The sequence below is a fragment of the Pleurodeles waltl genome, chromosome 3_1, assembly GCF_031143425.1.
Source record: "Pleurodeles waltl isolate 20211129_DDA chromosome 3_1, aPleWal1.hap1.20221129, whole genome shotgun sequence".
Taxonomy (NCBI): Eukaryota; Metazoa; Chordata; class Amphibia; order Caudata; family Salamandridae; genus Pleurodeles; species Pleurodeles waltl.
The window spans coordinates 1,168,200,696-1,168,222,338 of record NC_090440.1 but is presented as its reverse complement, the minus strand read 5'-3'; the positions used below and the strand labels follow the sequence as shown (position 1 = coordinate 1,168,222,338).

The window sequence follows — 21,643 nt, the reverse complement described above, 5'->3', positions numbered from 1 at the left end:
ATACAGCAAAGCATCCTTTTTATTGGCACTGAAGAGCAGAACTACAAAGTACCATAAATGAACACTGAAAGTAGAACAGGGGAGGGGCAGCTTTCTGACATCTGTCCAGTGTCTACATAGCAGAGCATTGGTGACATCACATCCTAGTGCTGACACCCGATGCATGACGTGGCAGATAACAGTGTTGTAACGCTTCCTCATTGACTCAGGACTGACAGCGTGCCTTTCTTTCAATTCAATATGGAACAGACTGGCATTTACCTGTCCTTTGCACTCATAGCAGTCCAGGACTGGTAATATGGCAACTTTATAGTACTGTCACAGCAGAACAGACAGCTTAACATTCGTCCAGTGCTGACACAACATTGTCAGGCTGACAAGATTATTTCTATTATTTTGTCCTTCCAGGCACTTTGGAGGTCATTCTGACCCCGGCGGGCGGCGGGAGCCGCCCGCCTGGAGGGAACCGCCAAAATACCGCTGCGCGGTCAAAAGACCACCGCGGTTATTCTGGGTTTCCCACTGGGCTGGCGGGCGACCGCCAAAAGGCCGCCCGCCAGCCCAGTGGGAAACAGCCCTCCATGAGGATGCCGGCTCCGAATGGAGCCGGCGGAGTGGAGGATGTGCGACGGGTGCAGTAGCACCCGTCGCGAATTTCAGTGTCTGCTGAGCAGACACTGAAATTCAAAGTGGGGCCCTCTTACGGGGGCCCCTGCAGTGCCCATGCCATTGGCATGGGCACTGCAGGGGCCCCCAGGGGCCCCACAACACCCCTCACCGCCATCCTGTTCCTGGCGGGCGGAACCGCCAGGAACAGGATGGCGGTGAGGGGGTCGGAATCCCCATGGCGGGCAGCGGAAAGTCGGCGGTACACCGCCGACTTTCCGTTTCTGGCCGCGGCTGTACCGCCGCGGTCAGAATGCCCGCCGGAGCACCGCCAGCCTGTTAGCGGTGCTACCGCCGACCCTGGCCCCGGCGGTCCTTGACCGCCGGGGTCAGAATTACCCCCTTTATGTGTTGCAGAGAAATACTGATGTATTGTTACTTGGGCTTTGCATGACTAATTGATCCATATCTCAATACTTTATAAATTAGCGGTCTATCCCGATTTCTCACAGCATATTGTTGCTTAAAGTTGTTCAAATGGAGTTGCATATCTCTCTTTTGACACGTCTCAACTATGAAGAGTGCATAACCAATGGCTACCTTTTTTCTTTCAGACACGGCTATAACTTTGTGGTGACGATCCCTGCAGGAGCATCCAACATCGACGTGCGTCAGAGGGGTTACAAAGGCCTTGTGAGTGATGACAACTACCTGGCAGTGAAGACAACGCAGGGCAAGTACCTGCTGAATGGCCACTTCATTGTGTCTGCTGTGGAGAGGGACATCATGGTCAAGGGGAGCATGCTGAAGTACACCGGGACAGGCAGTGCCATAGAGGTTCTTCAGGCCTTCAAGCCCATCCAGGAGCCCTTGATTATTGAGGTCCTCTCTGTTGGTAAGATGACCCCACCCAGAGTGCGCTGGTCCTTCTACTTGCCCAAGGAGCAAAAGGAAGAAAAATATCGCAAGGATGGGAAAAGTGGACTTGTGCTAAACAGCAGTGTCCAGAGTATGTCCAACCGACTAGAGCCCAGCCAGCCCAACTACAAAAGACCAGCTTCCAGGTGGGTGGCTGGTAACTGGGATGAATGCTCTGTCACTTGTGGTAATGGGCTTCAGAAGCGGTCAGTTGAATGCCATGACTCCTATGGTCAGCCAGGTACAGACTGTGATGCTCCACGAAGACCTATGGACACCAGGGCCTGTGGTGACCCCTGTCCCCAGTGGGAGACTGGGGAGTGGAGCTTCTGCTCCAAAACCTGTGGCCGAGGTTTCAAGAGGCGCTATCTCAGGTGCACAGCGGGACCTGGCCGTCCACTCCCCAGGGACCACTGTAGCATGAGGAGAAAGCCACAGGAGCTCGATTTCTGCATACTGCGGCCTTGTTGACCTGTTTCAGAGATTGGGACAAAAAGGGCTTCTGCTGCATTCCTACACTCTCGACAGTCAGCGAGAAAGCCGCTGAGTTGACTGACCGATAGAGAATGAAATCTGTTACATGATTCCTTGAAACTTTATTGTAGGCCAAAGCGAACCAGACATAAAGATAATTCTTCCAAAGAAGCAAGAAGAGATGGTGAAGGAATAACCCCACTGAGTTAAAAAATCTACCTCTTAACCTGAACAATATACAAAAATTGGTGCCAAAATAACTGAATGTGGGGGTGGCGAGGAGGGAAGGAGATAAAGGGCAGGAGACCTGAGAAAGATGATAATGTGGCAAGTGAAGGAAACACATTCAACATCCTGCTGTGACATTTTGAATGTGGGAAATCCACAATCAGAAAAGATCTTTCCTACATTTAACGTTATCCAGTACGCTGTGCCCCCCCGCACTCAATGAGGTGAAAATTCTAAGTTAGGTTGTTGAAAGGATCCAAGGTGTGAACATCAGTGCAGAGACCAGAGCTGAGGTCCCGCCATGCCTCTTTTGGCCTTTTCCGTGAAATCACGGTCCACTCATTGAGTCTGTCATTGAGGACAACCATTCAATGCCAGTTTGAAATGTTGTCCATTTAGGACTCTGATAATTATGGTGCTTTTTTTTAAACTCCTTTCAAAACGTTCTCTGGAAATGTGTGACCGTTCATAGAGAAAAAGGACAGCTTAGTACCTCACCACTTGGTAACAGAGCATTTTATTAAGTGTTACTTGTGTTTTCTTTGTGCTCACTTGCAGAAAATTTGGTACCAAGCAGTATTACTGTGACACAAATTGTACACTTACTAATAGCAAGCTGAGTGGATCACTGTAAAGAAACTTCATTTGCATATTTATGGATAACACACTGAAAGACTTCCAGGGCTGATGCCCTACGGATCCCGTACCCACTGAACCTATGCCAAGAGTTCCCCGAGGGCTAGAGTCTTGTGTATTCCACACTCACTGATACTGAGCTAAGAGCTCCCCAGAACTATACCTGTAATTGCCAGATATCCATTAACAATAACCTAAGAGCTTCCCATGACTACAGCCTTAAGGGTTATGCACTCAAAGTCACCAAGCTATGAGATTTTCAGAAGTACAGCGTTAGGAGTTTTAAGTTCAGTGACGCCAAGCTAAGATCTTTCCAGAACCACACTCTTAAGAGTTATAAAGTTACTGATGCCAAGCTAAGATCTTTGTGTATAACACAATGATTGACACCCAGATAACAGCCCTCCAGGTCTAGAACCATGTGGATCACACACTCATTGACACCAGTCCAAGAGCTCCTCAGTACTACAGCCTTGTGCATCCACTGAGATACTGAATGCAGTGCCAGATTCACTACAGCATTAGATGCCTCATGTTGGAAGATGCTAGACCTAATCCTTCACCTCTTTATACAGTGTTTAGCCTCTCACACATTCACAGCCAGCTTAAAGCACTGCAGCACTCTCTCCTATGGGCACCATGCTTACTGCAACTATGTTAGGCACTAAACGCCAATTTGACCTTGTGAGTTTGATACTTGAAAAGACTAGGCACAAAGCTCGCCAGTAATATGGACTAATTGGTCCTATACCCAATTACATCATGCTAATCGACTTTTAGGACTATCTTTAAATGTATCCTACTCTAACTGAGGCGGGGGGAAGAATACTTAGTACTACAGTGGCAAGGGTTGAAAACTCACTGACATGGACCATGTGTGCTACTCTTACTGGCAGGAAGCTATGTGCTCCCCATTAGCACACCATTCGTGATCCTACACTCACTCACACCGAAATATTACCTCTCCTGCACAATCACTGTGTGTGCTTCATTGTCACTTTCCCTGAGCTACGAGCTCCCTGGTGCTAGAGCCTTGTGGATCTCACACTTACTGACAACCACACAGTTTTAAAGTTCGACAGCTTCAAAGGCCCATCAGTCACTGACACTGACACTGATCTAAGAGAATCCTCCGTAATAATACTGTCTTGTGGTTCCAGCAATCAATGGCATCAATATGAGAGCTTCTCTGTCTCATCAGCCACACCGCTACTTCTCTGAACTTCGAACTCCGAAGTACTACAACCCTAAGTCCAACATTAAGAGGTCTCAAGCTAACAAGACCCACATTCTACACATGCCCAGTGCTACAGAATCAGTCACTTGCACTTGCTCAGTCCTACCACCAAACGACATTCTGGCATGAGTTAAAAGGTCATTCGTATCATAAACTCTTGGGTCCCACAAACTCTGACAGCAAGCTAAGAGCTTCCATAAACTTTTTGGTAACATACTCACTGGCATCCAGCTTGGAGTTTACCAGAACTGCGGGCTCATGGATTTCCCATTCACTGGAACTGAGCACAGCACTCCTAAGTACTAACATCTTATAGGGCCCGTGGTCACTGACTGTTAGCTTTGAGATCCAGAGTGTTACAGTTTTGTGGGTTTCATGGTCACTGAGCAAATAGCTGTCCAGTACTATCAACTCAGGGGTCCACAGTCATTGTCTGTGCTCAAAGAACTCCTCACAAAAGTTATGAACATCCTAGTACTAGAGCCTCATGTGTCCCATGCTCACTGTTTCAAGGCAAGAGCTCCTTGTTACTACAACAACAGGGGCTGTTCGCTGACTAATAGGAAGCTAAGACAGAGTTTCCCAGCCTCAGGGTTCCCACACTCACTGAAATCAATATAAAATATATCAGGACTAAATTATAGATTACCCAATGCTCCCTGACACTGGGCTGAGAGCTCCCTAGTTCTGCAACCTCCTGGGCATTAGGCTAAGGTGGCGTTGACCTAAGGATCCCTCACATGTACTACAGACTCCTGTGCCAATGCACACTAACGCCAAGCTAAAGTAAAACTCATGGACCTCATGCTCACGGACAGTCAGCTCAGATCCCTCAAGTACCATAGCCTCATTACTCTCAAAACTGCAATAGTTATTCCTATTTTTCAAAATTAGAGCGGATCTTTAAGCTCTGAAATACTTTCATCCCATATCTCTGCTCCCTTCTAGTGCCAAATTTATGTCCAATCATATAGCCAAATAATTACGTCATCATCTACAAACCACAAATATACTGGGAATAATGAACACAGGGTTCCACCCTGCATAGATCACTGAGTCTGTGTTTTTGGCAGTAATAGGTTACCCGAGATTAGAAGCTCGCCAGCACCAATACCCTGATCTTACTGGATCTGTCAGTTGCATTTGATACAGTAGTTCATGAAGCCCTGCTCCAATGTCTTTAGACAGTGGACTATGCTGGAACGGTGTTGAATTGGTTTACCTAATTTCATAAGCACTATTCAGTCTATCTAACTGCAACTTTTCTGTGCTCCTAAGACCACACTGATGAATGCATTCCTCAAGGATTTGCTGTCTCCTCCCATCTTTTCAAAATCTATAGCTATCCTCTGGTAAAACTACTACACTGTTGAGGTATACATATTTATTCAGGAAAAGTGTATTTGTTGCTTGGAATGAGAGCTTTTAAAAGTGTGTGAGTAGTGTGTCTGTGTGTGTGTGTGTGTGTCCATGCTCTGGAACTATGTGAATGATAACTTTAAGTTTTTGTGAGCGTGTGCAAATTTGTGTACACTGTGTGGCACACAGCATAAGGACCTGGCATAGAGAGAAAGACTGTACCTGTATCTGTTTAACTACATTCTACCATTCGAACAAAAAACAATCAGGACAATATTTATATATATCGTCCGGCCTCCAGAACGTGCTTCTGTTGCCCCACTAACAACTTGTTTGTAGAAATGTACCATCATTGAGGACTTTCCACTTCGAAGTGATTGCTACGTTTCAGGGGAAAACAATCTGTAGGTCTGTCATTCCAAGTTGGCCCAGCATATCTCTAGTTTGTTCCAGGAACCACACAACTAATGTCTCCCCGTGTGCGGGGAGTTTTCTTCCAGCATGTGCACTACATTTCAGGACTTTTCCTGCCAGAGACTGCCATATGTTCATGGTTGTCCTGGACAGAAACAATTACTCAGGTAATAGCATCAGAGGGGGCACCCCTAGTTATGCAGATCCCTCCATGCCAGTTCAAACAGCGTTTTTTGAATGGCAGAGCTAGCCACGGCTCCCTCTTTGGAAATTCCGAATAACCCACCCTTCAAATGAGGCATATGAGGGCAGTAGTGGGGCATCAGGGCATACATGTTTTCTGGGCAAATGTCCAGTACGGCACGCTCATTAATAAACCCACAAACAGTTTTTTTCCACTTAATATGAGTTTCCCAGAGTCTTGCCTATAGACTTCTCCAAAATGTTTTTGTCATGTTCTGGCTTGCCATGAATGGGATTATTCTGATCCAGTGGTTAAAACTTTGCCAGAACACAAGCATTTGAGTGAGCAAAATAGGTGGTCAGTGGTAGACTGATGTATTTCACTTGCAATGTCTTCCCCTAAAACAGGTATCTCCCAGTTCTTTTTTGCATATTGTATATAGTGTTTCACCTTCAGTTCTGGGTGCCTTTGTTTCTTTAGTACTAGATGTCAGGTTCATGTTTGGATTAACCTTTACTCCCTAGATGAGTTCTAATGACAGAAAAAGGTGACTGGATTTGCTTATTCCAGAATGACCTGGGATATTTATTTACCACCCTAGAAAGTATAAAATAAGTGTTAAACAATATGTTAGCATCAAGTGTGGTTGATTGTATACAAATTACTGCTCGAAAAATTTACCACAGCTTTGTCATTTCAGAGCATCTCTTTAGTAGAGTGATATTCTCTACTTAAACATATCCCCACCTCATGTGGAGTCTTCAGAGCTGGTGTACTGCATTTCCCCAGAAAAAGGGCCTTAGGTTTTTTTCCAGGTTAATTGTGTTCAAGTTGGATTTAAATTCTGTACGTATGTAAAACAAAAAGATCCTCTTTCCAGAATCAGGGCATGGTAGAATAATACATTTATTGCAAAGTGTAGAACAGTATTTCCTTCCACCAGTGCTTAATTTGTAAAAGAATAAGTGCAAGAGCACACAGATTTGCTCAGAAACCTGAAGCAGATGCTGTCGAAGGTCAGTGTGCCGAATACCAAGGCTGTGTCCTCTGTCTTGATTCCACCTCATGCCTCTTTAATTCACCACTAGATGCCCCCTTTCTCTTTATCTCACTCTTGCGGGTTCTTTTTCATCCATGCTTTCTCCCTTTGCCTCTGTTTTTCTGTTTTTCTCCAATTCGCTCCCTCTTTCTTTTTACCTTTTGTGTTTTTCTACCGCTTGCTCAGGATCAAAGTTTGTTGAGTAAAAATAAGTGCCAGTCCCCAAAAATGAGTGAATGTGTGTACTTCCTCTTTGAATTGTTGTAGCAGGATTATTCAGCAAGTGCTAAGGACTCAGGCTGCTTTTTTCACCTATCGCTGCCAGGAGAAGAAATTAATTTTAAACTGAACTTTGTAAGAATGATCATCTTCTTTCTAATTATAAATTGCGAGCAAGGAGAGGTTTTTGTCACCTGTATGTTCACAGGTATTTGTGTCATGTGTGCATGCATATATGTGCCATGTACGAATGTCCGAATGCAACGTGTGGTTTGTGTGTGTGTATCTTTTGTAGACAAGCATTTATGTTTGTGTGAAGTGTGTGCATATCCGAGACACCAAGTTTCTCAAACCCATGCAAAATATATACTCACGTCCAGGTTTTTCATACCATTGTGCTGCTTGCAGTCCTAAATTTGTAATGGGATAAACCAGAATAAAAGCACTAATCACATATGGGCACATGGGGAAAGTGTGTTGTCTGACTGACTACTGGAAGGCCAATGGTGTTAGAGTTAGACACCCCCACACATCTATAGGATTTGCTCAGTATTGGTTCACAAGTGCAAGATCCACTGATATTTTTTAGGATTCTCACATTTCATGAACATTTTACCATGGATCTATTGGAAATGTGTTTACATACTCAGTGATTATAAAGAACATTTGGCAGAGCTGTGGCCCTCAGAAACCGATTTGTTTCAGCCCCGCACTAGACCTTTTTCAGAAAATGTCTTCTTTCATCTACCTAAATCAGACAATTGGTTGACATCAGAACTCACAAGTTTCCCAATTCCATGAATGAATAAGTTATCCAGTACACGGGTTTTATTTGCTTCCTGGTACGTCCAGTCCTAAATGTATAACGGACCAAACAGGAATGCAAGAACCCCAATGTATGGAACTGGGAAACTTAATGTAAAGGGGTGCTCCAAGACCAGCAGTTAACACTGTTTTACTTTCTTAACTTACCAGCTGTTTCAGGGAAAATCAAGGATACTAGATCCCAACCGATCAGTTTACTCATCCTGACAAGGGCTTATCAGGCTGGGGAGTTAAGTATATGATTCTGTACTGCTTTCATTACAGAGTAATCAGGGCTTGCTAGATCGCTGGTTGCCCACAGAACAATAGCTTTGCAGTCTTGAGCATCCATTTAACAAATCAGTGATTCCGGGATCTGTAGCCTTCAATATCCTGCATTGCTCGTGCTGGACTAATTGCGTCTGAATGCAATAATTTATACGAGGAAATAGCAGGCCTAGACAAAAGGAACCCTCACATAGTGACATAGAGTGAGTAATAGATTATGGCTACCTACAAATCAAGCAGAAACATTGAGATAAACACATTTCTCCGTAACCCACTAAACGACCTTTATGTTGAAGAGGAGATGGGAAAATGTTAATGTACTTACAGCCTCAACAAGCTCCTAGTGCCAATTCTGTGGGATAATAAGAATTTCCTTTCCCCTGATAGGTAGTGCAGAAACATCACAAATCAGAAAGAATGGTCGTTTTTCTCAGGGTTTCTGCAGGACAACTGTCATGGCTAGATGTGCACATCGATGAACACACCTCAAGCACAGACTAAGGAAGCCTAATAGGTACAATTATTTTTCACTGTGGTCGTAACTGAAAACGGCGTCCGTGAGGTGACCTGTGTCTGCCCCTTCCACACAAATTCCACATTGATTTTCAGGGAGAGGGGAGATGGATGTTGCTAGTTTGTTTTGTGTTTTATATGTTATTTGACAATTCTTTTGCGGTTTTATGTGGCAAGAGAATGAAAATTGCCATTATATTGGCTGTGCGTATACCATGTATACACCAAGTGCCTAAGCCAGTTACTTGGGCAAGCACCGAATAAAAAACAGAAACGTCAATATTTGCAAGTTGTGCTGTCTACTTGATTCTTATTTTTTTTCCGGAGAAAGTGTATATGTACTACGGTAAACTGTTTTTTTCTTTCTGAAAAATGACTCAAGTCTTCGAAGAGCGGCTGTTTCTGGTGCTCTCCATTATTGCACTTAATTCCATTGTAAGTACCATAGGGCCACTCTCTCATCTCTGCTTTGCACGCATTTCGCTTATGTAAAACGGTAACCTTTTTCATCCTGCTCACCTATCTGGTTCAGAGATTCAGCCACGTTTTTAGGGTCGAGCGTGCGTCGCATGCGCTCGCGCATGCGTATCGCAGCGAGACGCTTTAGGTATTGGAAAAGGGCTCGGAGCCCTGTCAACGTCACGTCAGTGTTTTTCATTGGTTCGTGGGCTTGCCTATTAAAATCTGCTTGCTTTCATTAGTCGAAGGCATGCATACGTCATGCCTTTTCCGGTGGCTAGCCCTCCTCGAGCGCATCGACCAAGTACAGAAAACATGCGAGGCTCGCTGTTTTCTGTCCGGCTCGTGGGCTACTTTTTCTCTATTTTCCTAGCGCGATTTCGCTTGGCAGAAGTCTAGCGCTTTACACAGTTAATTGCACTTTTTCGGGTTACGTACATAAATGCACTTTTGCCGAAAGGTGAAAAGTCGGGTTAGGAGTTTATAACGCTATCAGCTCTAACATGAGCAAACGCGAGACCCGTTGCATTGCAAATGCTTGCTATTCATTGTGAAAGGATAGGGAAACGTAGCAACAGTGGTTGCCCTTTAACCGAGATTCCTACTGTGGGTGCCTGCATTGGCGGTAGGTGCAATTTGTGCTCCAGTGCAAGGAACAAGGACAGAAATGCACCATATCTTATAGATACAACGCATTCCTGCCCTTTGGTTCGATGCAGGGTGGCACTGCAAAAAGGCTTGCAGCACTGCCCTGCGCCAAAACACAGTAATTGAGGCCCAAAGTGTTTCTCTCACCAACAAATAGTTGACAATTTTTGAAAACCAAAAAGCAGAACATCCCCTAAAAGTAGAAGTAGGATTATTTTTACAAACTGACTGAGGAGCACAGAATTAGGCCTGGGAGAACTTTTACATACGCTATCAAAATTAGCATAATTCTGATCTTCGTGCTCGTATCCAAAAAGTCACATGAGATTCCAACAAACCATCATTCATATTTTCTATGAAATGTAATTAAATTGTACAGGAAAAAACTTATGCTATGTCACCGACCCTTCCCCTTCGCATGTGGTTATGTTATGTTATGACAATTTGTATAACGCACTAATCACCTATGAGGGTACCCAGGCGCTTGAACAAGTGTGTAGGTGCGTATGGTCCACACAGGGTTATTCGAAGAGCCAGGTGTTCAGCCCCTTGCGGAACTCAAGAAGGGAGGTGGAGGATCTGATGCTTTGGGTGCGATGTTGGAGACTTTTACAGAATTACGTAATCAACAGCGCTCACTAACATAGAAAACACAATGAGACATGAAAGGTAATTAAATACCCTTTTACAGGCAGGATCGTTTGTGTTAATGAAATTGCTTTCTGATAAGGGCTGCTATCTATTTCATCACCAAAACACATGAAAACTTGTCCCCTCTGGGTTCTGCTGACTAGCTGTGAAAAAAATGACGTGCTGAATTTTTCCATATCTTTCTATGAAAGGTGGTGAAAATCCGGGTTCTGATCCACATTTTGTTTCCGCATACACAAGGGACAATTTATCCACATTGTGTTTCTGCATACACGAGGGGCAATTTATTTTCTCATAAGCAGACAACTTCTGTGTCTGGACGTTAATGAAAATATGGAAATGTAATTATACCCATAGTAGACGTATTTGCCCCCTCCAATCCCTCCTTTCAAACCCAAATATCACAGCCCGTTATCTCTCCTGTCGTGTGGAATTACCAGTCAGCGGGTGGTCCTGGGAGTCAAAGGCACTGAGTGCTCTTAATGACTTCAGATTCCTATAATTTGATGAGCAGTTACTAGCAGGCTATAATTCAACTCTAAACGGATCCAGACTAGTGGCGGCAGCAATCTAAACAATCGGATTATCAGTCTGCTAAAGCTGGGGACAGCAGCTCTTCAGGAGAGAGAGTGCCTGGTCGACTGTGGGAATGCCTGGCAAGCAACAGAGCCCGTACCCAGCAGTAGTGCCACATCTCTCAGCTTAAATTTACTTCTTGCTGTTTTACATTGCCGCGCAACTGTTATGTGAAACACAAAACACTTGAAATCCACCCATATTTTTAACATCTCATGCAGATAGAACCTTAGTAATGGGAAGAAATCAGAGGCTGTGTTACATGCAGCGCATTCTCCTTGTTTGTTCTGGACACACCTTTCAAAGGTGGCTGCCATCAGGCTTTCCTGCACTGACAGTGGGCCATCATTTAGGTGGCACACTTTCAATGTGCCTTCTGACAGCTTCTTTGCCTGTGCACCTGCGTCTATAGAATGGCGGGGCGCAGAGGCAAAGGAATTCCCTCATTTGCATGAGGCCATGCCCTATGCAAATGAAAGAACACCCTCTGGTGATATCGCTGGTGCTATATGTGCACCAGCATTATCTGTAATGCAGAAACCTTTCGGTGAATCCAAAATGCACCGGGGACACGCAGAGTAGCCATACTTGCCAGTTGTGCCCCCAGACCACACTCCATAATAGAGACCCAGGTGTTTTTTGTGATTTGTATACCTTGTGTGGTTCTTCTTTGCAAAACAAGGTCCACGGATAACTGCAACAACTTCCCACAATCTGTGCAGTTTGTGTAGTCTGTGCACCCGGGAGTTAACAATTCATGCGCTGGATGCCTCACAGCTTTTTGCTTTTTTGATCCTCTAGTAGTAGATGGATGAGAATTTTGCAGAATGTTCCCACAATATGCTTCTGCATTCCATGAACAAAAACGTATTTTCGCCCAAACGTAGTGGGCCATGCAAAATTTAGTTGATCCTGACATTTTAGCTAACAGAACTTTGCATGCTGGTGACTGTAGTATTGTCTGTTCCTTCCTATGCTTGAGTCAATAGTCTGAGCATTGAAAGAGTTGTGAACCACAAAGGAAACACTGGCTGAAGACGTTCACTGCTATGATAACTTTTCTAAATATAATCTATCCAGGATGAAAAGGGATTGCTTCATTCATAGGCAGCAGTGACATAAAGGGATCAACCAAGACACCAGTATAAAGTTTTATTTTGTGTACAGGTTTGTCATTTCTAACAGCTATACATAGTTGAAATGCAAACATAGGGGCTAGGTTGTCCCATGTACTGTGGTGCAAAGTTGCAAAATCCTGGACCTCACAACTTTATTTGTTTTAGAAAACTCTTCCAACTACGGAGAGAGGAATCGGTTAAAAAATGCTAGCTGAAGAGGTGAAAATTGAAGCCCAAGATGTAGTGGAAAGCTTCCATGACTGTGAACAAGTCACTTTGCAGCCAACTGTTCAGCTGCACGGCAACTTTCAGTTCCCCAGTGCTGGACATCCACAGGCACTACATCTTGTAAGAGGCAAATTAGATGAAGCAGGTGTTGACTTTTGCTGCTACTGTCATATAGCAGCTCAGTGCCTTGTAGCCTGGTATTCTGTTTTTGTTTGGGGCTTGGTTCTAGACGGCACGCATGCACAGTCTTGAAAAGAGACCTGTTGTATGTACTTTGTGGGCTTCAGCCCACGCATAGGAGTGCCATTTGCTGGCTCCCTCATCGCTCCAGTATTCGATCTCCCCATTTGTCCATGGCCCCCATACGTCATGCCTCTGCTTGGGTTTATCCCTCCCTGTGAGCATTGACCAACTACTCTTAAACCTGTGCAGCGGCAATTTTATGGCATTGTTTTGGGACTACGTTTTTATTTATTTCATGGACCTTGCAAATGCATGTGTTTGACCAGAACTATCTGTGCCCCATTTCCCCTTGCTTCTAGGGTGTTTGCTGCCCGGGTGGATGGCCACCACCCTCCTCCTAACACCGTCCACTTCCCTTGTGCGTGTTTCCCTTTTGAGCATTTATTTTACTCAGTAGCCTTGAGCGCACACTGCAAGGAGCCACGCTTGGACCCAGGTGGTTCCCTGCCAGGCTACGAGCACATCTTCTTTCCAGGATTTTTGCACTTACAGCACTCTTTAGCAGTGCAAAGGACTTGTTGATCCCATCGCCTTTACTATGTTTTACTAATCTCATTTTGATGCTGCTGTTTTTTTCCTCCCCATCCCCTCCTGTAGCATATGAAAAGCCCTGAGCTCCCTCTGTGCTCTGGGTTATCAAGATAAAGATTATTTGGGCTGACACCACATGATTATCTGACCCCCATTCCTTTTTACCTGAAGGGTCCCTCCTGTCTTTTCCTGCTGCTTGGTAGCTATATTTTTTGTGTCTAATTTTCCTTCTTAAAGATCTGTCACCACACGCAATGATAAATCCCGGAGAGCATACAGGCATCGACCAGGTGTCATCAGTGCTTACCTGTCTTGAGGAACTGGCACTACAGGGCTAAAGGATCGCCTGGGAGAACACATGTAGTGCTCACTCAAGACCTCGGTTCAGGACCATGACTCTGAATACAACATCGCTTATTAGGGCCACTGTGTCCATGGTTTGCACAACGCACAATTGCTATTCTTGCTCGCACAGCGGCATCTGCCAGGGATGTTATCTGAGCTTGCCATGGTACACTTTTCCTGCCTCTTCTCACACAGTGGTGCCCACCAGAAGCATGGTGTAGGAGCATGAGCACTGCTCACATAATAGTGTTCACCCAGGTCACTGTATCATAACATGGCACCATTCACTTGTATTGGCACTGCTTATAAATTCAGCGTGCACTGCAGCTATTTATAGTTATCCGAATATAGTAAAACTCACTTTTAATGACACTGCCAGAGCGTGGCACATTCAGACTTCTGGGGGTACTACACACATAGCAGTACTCATCATGGTAGCCCAATGAAGTTCTATTTGATATCTCAGAGCATGGTTGTAGGAGCATGACATAGGCAAGTTAGATAGTTACTCGAGAGTCAGCAGTGCTCACTTGAGGCCTCGATTGGTGTAAAGATTGCTTTATGATGGCACTCCCCTAATTGCATTAGTCACTTGGAAATCATGGGTAAGACAATGGAACTAAGCTGGGTTGTATACGAGGGGCAGGTAGTGGATACCCTGCTGGTGTTATTGGAGGGCCCTCCATGGTGTCTCTGTTGTGCTCTTTCAGCAGCCCCGCTTGGATACCAGCAGCCACACACCTCACACACCCAAGCTCCTCCTCACAAACCTATGCAGCACTTTGGACTCCTGTCCCCCTGCTTGTAGTATGTTTGGTACCTGTGGACGGCCAACTCCCTCCTCCTCACGTAGACCGCTTGTTTACTTAACACCTTTTAGTGTTTTGTCTCTTGTCATCCTCTGCCCTTGCTTTCCGCTTGACGAGGCATTGAAGTTTGCAGTTTAATTTAGTGCAAACTCAACCCAGATGCTTGGAAGCACTTTATATGAGCACCAGTTCCATTACACAAGGTCATATACTTTTTTTAGGCACTGAGAGATTACGTTGTTTGCCCAGAATCACAGCATGTTGAACCAATGCAGAAACTGCAACCAGTCAGAACTCTGGCTGTGACGCCACACCCTCTACCTTCATGTTCAATAGTAATGTCTATTTGGCAACAAAGAATGCCCAATGGTGCAAATATTTAATTTTCACATATAGTACTTCAAGGGGCTGTGTGATAGCATGCACTGATCTAGCAGCATGAAATTAAAGGCTTTTTTCAGAGGCTTCTCCTGGCACATTTTGTGCTGTGCTCGGCCTGCCACCTATTGAATTTGCCCAGGAACCTCGCCCGGAGAGATGCGCCGATAGCGCAGAAGCACCACTTGGTCTGTTTCAGTACGTGTTCACAACAGGGCATTCGCTCAGTGGAAAATAGCCCTTGCTTTTTAACTAGTGGTGTGGTTGGAAAGATAAGTGTTTGACCCCAAACCAACCCCAGGGGCATTTTTCAGTTTGTGGCAACAGCAGGACATTAGTTTATACTATCCCACCATGGTGGTCAGCCACAGAGGTTTTACTGCTCTCAAAAACAGCTTGTGATGTAAACATCACCCCTAACCCATGCAAACTGGTGTTGAAGTCACAAATGTCAAGTAGCAGATACCATGCATGACTGAGCTTACCATAAGGCTCCTGTTGTTGTTAGTATTAAAATATTGCTTTAAGTCCAATTGAAAGCAGTTGTGAAAATGAAAGCACGCGAGGTGCATTGTGGGCTTGTGGGGGTGGGGTGTTGGAGGCACTGCCCATGAATTAATACCACTCCTGGGATATCAATAAAACCAGCCCCAGCGCCGTACACAAATGTATTAACATTGCCAACGCCTATAGCTCTCGGATCACAATGACCTATTGACTTTGCCAATACTTGTTAGATCTTGCTTACCAGACAGAGCAAGCTACCTGTTGCCAAAAAGATCTATTGTAAGCTTACAGTAGGCTTAGAGCCCCTTCCCCGCCATTGCTTACCACTAGTTTGCTTCATTGCAACTCTCATTTGCTTGCTTTGTATTCATCAGCTTGTGAGGACTTTACGTCCTCTTCTTGTGTTTGTCACTTTCCTGCAGCATGGACGCATTACTTGTGTCTTTTCACTGCTATCTTTTGAAACACTGTTTAATTTCTTTTTTATAAACACTCCATGAGGGTGCATGTATTTTTCAGCTGCCTCCCTTGTTTTCTGCTTTTCCCCCCTCCACACTTCGTGTTGCTCTCTCTCACCAAGGGGCTTCTCACCTGACCCTGTGTTGTGATCGCACTTATGCATTTCTCAACCGTTACTTTCTCACCCATGTGCTGGCATCAACAGCTCCACATTCCCCTCTCTAACACTTATGCTTCTCTTCTCCCACCATCCAAAATGCTTCCTCCAACTTCTCCTTTTGTGGTGTTTCTATTCCCCTGCCCTCCATGTTGCTTTGTGTTGCTTCACTGTTGTATTACTTCATTCCTCACTGATGCCTTCAATGTTGCAATACATTGAAATACTTCCGATCAAGCGGTTCTATGCAGGTGCATTTGAAGAGCTCAATGGTACATTCTACCAGTATTGTGTAAAAGAAAACCTTTTCACATGAAAGCAGAAAACTTAGGGCATCAAGAAAATATGTGGAGTTGGCTTCTCCGGACTAAAAAGACACCGTATGAAAGAAAGATGGTAGCTAAACATTAGCCAACTTTGCTATGGTCAATCTAACTAAACATAAAAAAATACACTCTGACTACATTTGCGGGTTGATATTACTGTTAAATTCTTTTTAAGGTAAATCAGCTTTATTAAAATCAAAATACATATGGGTCACATAATAACAATACAAGATATCTGTCATAATGATAATGATATAATTTTGAAAGGAATGGTAAAAGCTGTTTACATTTTAAAAGTATAAAATGGGGGAGAAACAATGAAAACGGAGCAAGACCAGTTACAATAAGAAAGATACATTGGATCTTAGAAAGCTAAAAAAAAGAAAAAAGTAATATTCAATAAAGCATAAAGTTAAGCTAAATTTAAATTCACTCAAGAACAGAGAAAATAAAGAATTCATAGTGGATTAAAATTCTCAGATAATGTACAATTAGTAGAATTACAAGCAACAGCATTAAGAAAATCAGTCAAAGGTAACCAATACAGATCTCTATTTATGGAGGGGCAGCATAAAGAGGTAAAAGCCTATGGCTCTCGGATCACAACGACATATCTAGTCTTGGTAGTGGCAAACATTATTCCACCAAGCCTTATAGGAAATGTTGGATGAATTTTTCCAATTAAGAGTAATTTGCTGAAAGGCTAAAGCTAACATGAGATCCAACCGTTTTAAATTATCATCATCTGAAACAATGGCAGCAGAGAGACTACCTAGAAAAAGCACTGAGGGAGATAATTAGGATCGCAAATGGAAAATAGAGGTAAGCTGACGCCAAACGTTTCTCCAAAAAGAGACAGTGGGGGGGACATTCTAAAAGGATTTGCTTAAGATCTCCCTTTGGGCTATCACTGTCCCGGTTTCGGGCGGGTCTGATCAGGACTGTGGTTGGGACACCCCTTGAGGTCACCGAATATCCTAAAGAGGTAGTATACTGGGGAAGAAGAGCAGCTAAAGGCATACACGGAAAGGACAGCTATGAACAGGCACAGGAAAGTAAAAGCAGAGCAACCCTTGTGTGAACAAACAGGAAACAGATTACTAGTGGACAAACACACTAGGGTTGTACACAGAGTAAGGCGCAGAACCTCCCACAGGGACAGGGAATGTCAATGCCTCTGTGCAGTTTGCTCTTACAGATAGTCACTCTGCCAGCCCCATAGAAAGGAGGCAGCAGAAGTGATTCTGTCTCTGGACCCTAGAGCACAGACAAGGAAAGTACTTACAGAAGACACGCTCTTGTGGGTCCAGCTGGAAACACAGTGGCGATTCCTGAGAAAACAGCAATAGCACACTGTCACTGTTAGGCACGAAAAACAACGTATAACACTGGACAAGGATAGAGGCTGGAATTGCCTCCTGGAAACCAGGAGCCAACCCCAGAACAAAGGAGGACATTTATACACTGGTGAAGACTGATAAAACACTTACCAGACACAAATAACCAAGAAGAAACAGAAACAGAAGGGAACAAACTAAGAGGCAGAGGCAAGAAGTAGGAACAGACTCAGGCTGAAGCAAAGGCGGGACCAGGACTTGAAAACAGGGCGCAAACGTCTGGCTGGGACAAACAGAGACCGGACTGGGAAACTGAGAGCAGGCTCTGGCTGGAACAGGCAAGGACAGGGCTGGAATACAGGGAGTGGGAAATGAGCAGTAAACAGGACTGGGAAACAGAGAGAAGGTTCAGGCTGAAACAAGGCAGGAGCAGGGCAGAGAGACAGGGAGCGGGCTCTGGAAGAAACAAACAGGTACAAGGCTAAGAGATAGGGAGCAGACTCTGGCTGGAACAATCAGGAGCAGGGCAGAGAAACAGGAAACAGGATCAAGCTGGAACAGAACAGGAACAAAACTGGAACACCATCCGACAAAGGGTCTGTAACACAAAGGAATCGAAGTCCAATGCACGACGGGGATCTTGAGGAAATGGCTGCTTATAAGCAGTTCCAAGCTGGGCTGCACAGGATAGGTCTCAGGAGTATGTAATTTCAGACAGTTGCAAGTCCTGGAGGAGGGGATCCGGGGAAAAGGAGCAACTGGACTTCTCCCATAGAAAACAATGGGAAACAGCATCCAGGTTTTCCTGACTACCAGGCTGTGCATTATGGGAGTTGCAGTCCCAGGAAGCAACTGTAGTACTACACAAGTATACCATGGCCAAAATAGAAACAAACAGGAGTCAGCAAGGAACTCTAGATAAGTGTTCAAGGTGATTTCCAAGCTTCTGACATTCCCCTTACAGCACCCCCTAGAAATTGGACGACAGAGTCATAACAATCACAGGACCAGCAGTTTGAAGTGGAAGATACAGAAAATGTTGCTATAGTAGAAGGGGTAAAATAAAGTCTGTGATAAAGAAAGAAAAGTGACTGTGTGGTAGAAGCTGATCTAGATATTTTATAAGATCGATGCCACACCTTATTCCAAAAGGAAACAGTCCAGGTACATCCCAAATTCAATACCCATTGAGATTCAATTTTAGATTTAGAACGTGTCAAAACAGGAGAATGAAAAAGTTTATAAATAATTGATGCCTTAGGATACGAGGTAAGAAAGGAGGATAAAGAAAAGGGTAATTCCAAAGAAGAAGAAGGGGAAGGCAAGGAAAAAAGTACATTAAGAATAATATTAATGAGATGAAGATATGTAGGCATAAATGAATTGGGACAATGAAATAGAAGTTGGAATTGTGAAAAAGAAAGTGGAGTATCATTGGAGAATAAATCATTGACCCACGCTATATTTCTTTGTCTCCAGGATTTCCAAAATAAAGGTTTTTTATTAATAGTGATAAGATGATTATGCCAAATAGGGGAATTCAGAAAAGAGGAATAAGTGACGGATGGAGGTAAATAGTAAGAACGCAGAAGAGCACAAGTATGTTTAAGAAGCGGGGAGGAGATAAACGAAATATTATAAGAAAAGGATACCACCTCACGAGGGGAAAAAGACGAGAAGAAAAGAACATTCAATATCCAACCATAAGGGAGTAAACATAGAGCCTGACAGGGAGATCCATCTAGAAGCTTGACGCAAACAAAAAGATTTGTGATATAATCTGAAATCAGGAAAATTGGCTACTCCCTCCTGTTTAGAATAACGAAGATGACTAAGGGAAACTCTAGATTTCTTATTGTTCCAGAGGAATTTAGACAATCTGGAGTCCAATTGTTTAAAAAAGGTAACAGGTAGAGGAAGCAGAATCATGGATAGGATATATAAAATGTTAGGACAAATCATTATTTTAATAGAGTTAAGAAGACCCCACCAAGATAAAAATAAGGGATTCCATGCCAAAATCTATCTATCAACCTTCTCTAAAGCATCTGAGATATTTACTTCAATGGATTATTTAATGGATGAGGTGAACCACATACCTAAACATTTAATCTTGGAAGAATTCCAGTGAAAACCAGTAATATCAAACGAAGATCTAAAACAAAATTTTTTTAGAGGAAGGATTTCAGTTTTATCCAAATTTATCTTATAACCTGAAATCAACAAAAAGTCTTCAATCTCCCGAAGTAGAAACGGAATCGAGAGTTCAGGATTCGAGATATATAAAAGTATATCATCAGCATACCCCATTAATTTTAGGTGTTTCTCGCCATACTGGAAACCCTCAATTTTAATGTTATTTTTAATACAGGATAGAAAGGGCTCTAGAGCTAGAATAAATAGAAGTGGAGAGAGTGGACACCCTTGACGTACACCTCGGCGTAATACTAAATATCTGGACAATTTCCCATTTACTAATATCAATGCCATTGGGGATTGATACAGCAGAGATAAATTAATTGAAATGAGGCCCTAAACCATGCCAGGCTAAAGCTTTTAATAGAAAAGACCAGTCTAACCGGTCAAACGCTTTCTCAACATCTATGGAGATTGCTGCTAAAGTGTACGAAAGAGCGGAGCTTTGCTGAGTACATTGAAGAATGTTCTAGAGTTATCAGAAGCAAGTTTACCTTTGACAAAACCCGTTTGTTCCTTACTTATCAGTGCAGGTAAAAGGGTATCAAGATGTAGGGCTAATAATTTAGCAAAGATTTTATAATCTGTATTGAGAATGGTCTATAATTTTTACAGAAAGCATGATCCTTACCGTCCTTTGGAATTAAGCAAATCAAAGCACTTTGAAATGTTCCCCCTGTACAATCAGAACCGATGAAGAATTGAAAAAGCTGAAAAAGTTCGGGAAGTAAAATGTCAGAAAAATGTAGAAAAAATTCCACTGTAAATCCATCCGGACCAAGAGTTTTTCCTTTTTTTAGAGATTGAAGGGCTTTAAAAATTTCTAACGAATTAATATCTACTTCAAGTGAAGTAGCATCAACAAGCGTCTTATTAGGGTTTGGAATATTCTTTAAATAATCATCAATCTGTAAGGAGGTTGGGACTGACTCAGCAGTATAAAGTGTCCGGTAATAATTAACAAATTCAGCTAAAATATCTTCATCCTTAAAAAGGGACTCACCAGTATCTGTAACTGTAGACTTCACATTATGGCGTTGCTTTCGTACTTTTAAATAATTAGCCAGAAGTTTCCCCGCTCTATTTCGACCTCCATAATAATGTAGAAGAAAAGAGGAGGCATTATCCATTGAGATTTTGTTAAATTGCAATTTTGCCTGAATAAATTCTTGTAGATTAAAATTAGAGGAGGAAGAATAATATTGATGTTCTAACCATTTAAATTTGAGAAGCAGAGCTTGATGCTGGGCATTCAAAGTTTTCTTTTTATTAGAGACAAATTTTATTATATGACCATGAGCTGCAGCCTTAAACGAATCCTGCAACAATTGTGGAGAAACATGAGAATCTTCATTAAATTGGAAAAATTCCTCCGCAAAGCTAACAAAGGAAGTGGAAAATTTAGAATCAAGCAACAAAGAATTATTAAATCACCACCTATTGGATTTGGGATGCACCGGGAGCAAGTCAAAATCTGTGATCACTGGAGCATGATAAGATATTACCATAGGTTCAATGGAAGAGTTAATAGGATTTTGGGATAATGATTTAGAAACAAAAATATGGTCAAGTCTAGATAAGGAGCCATGTGGTGGAGAATAAAACGAAAAATCCCTACTATCAGGATTACAGGTTCTCCATGAATCAATAAAATTACATTGTGAGAAAAATGCCATAAATTGTTTATACATTTTATGGGGAAAAAAATCATTACAGAATGCCTATCTATAAAGGGATCAATAACTTGTTTGCAATC

General features: G+C 43.2%; 1 protein-coding gene across 1 annotated transcript in view; it reads left to right on the top strand.

The window, feature by feature from the left end:
* Window positions 1-9,201, top strand: part of ADAMTS15 (ADAM metallopeptidase with thrombospondin type 1 motif 15) — a 266,466-nt gene extending 257,265 nt beyond the window's left edge. Inside the window, exon 8 of the mRNA XM_069224462.1 lies at window positions 1,221-9,201. Within this exon, the coding sequence (XP_069080563.1) occupies window positions 1,221-1,995 (775 nt within the window). The 3' untranslated portion in view covers window positions 1,996-9,201. The remainder of the gene's footprint in view (window positions 1-1,220) is intronic.
* Window positions 9,202-21,643: the final 12,442 nt, after the last annotated feature.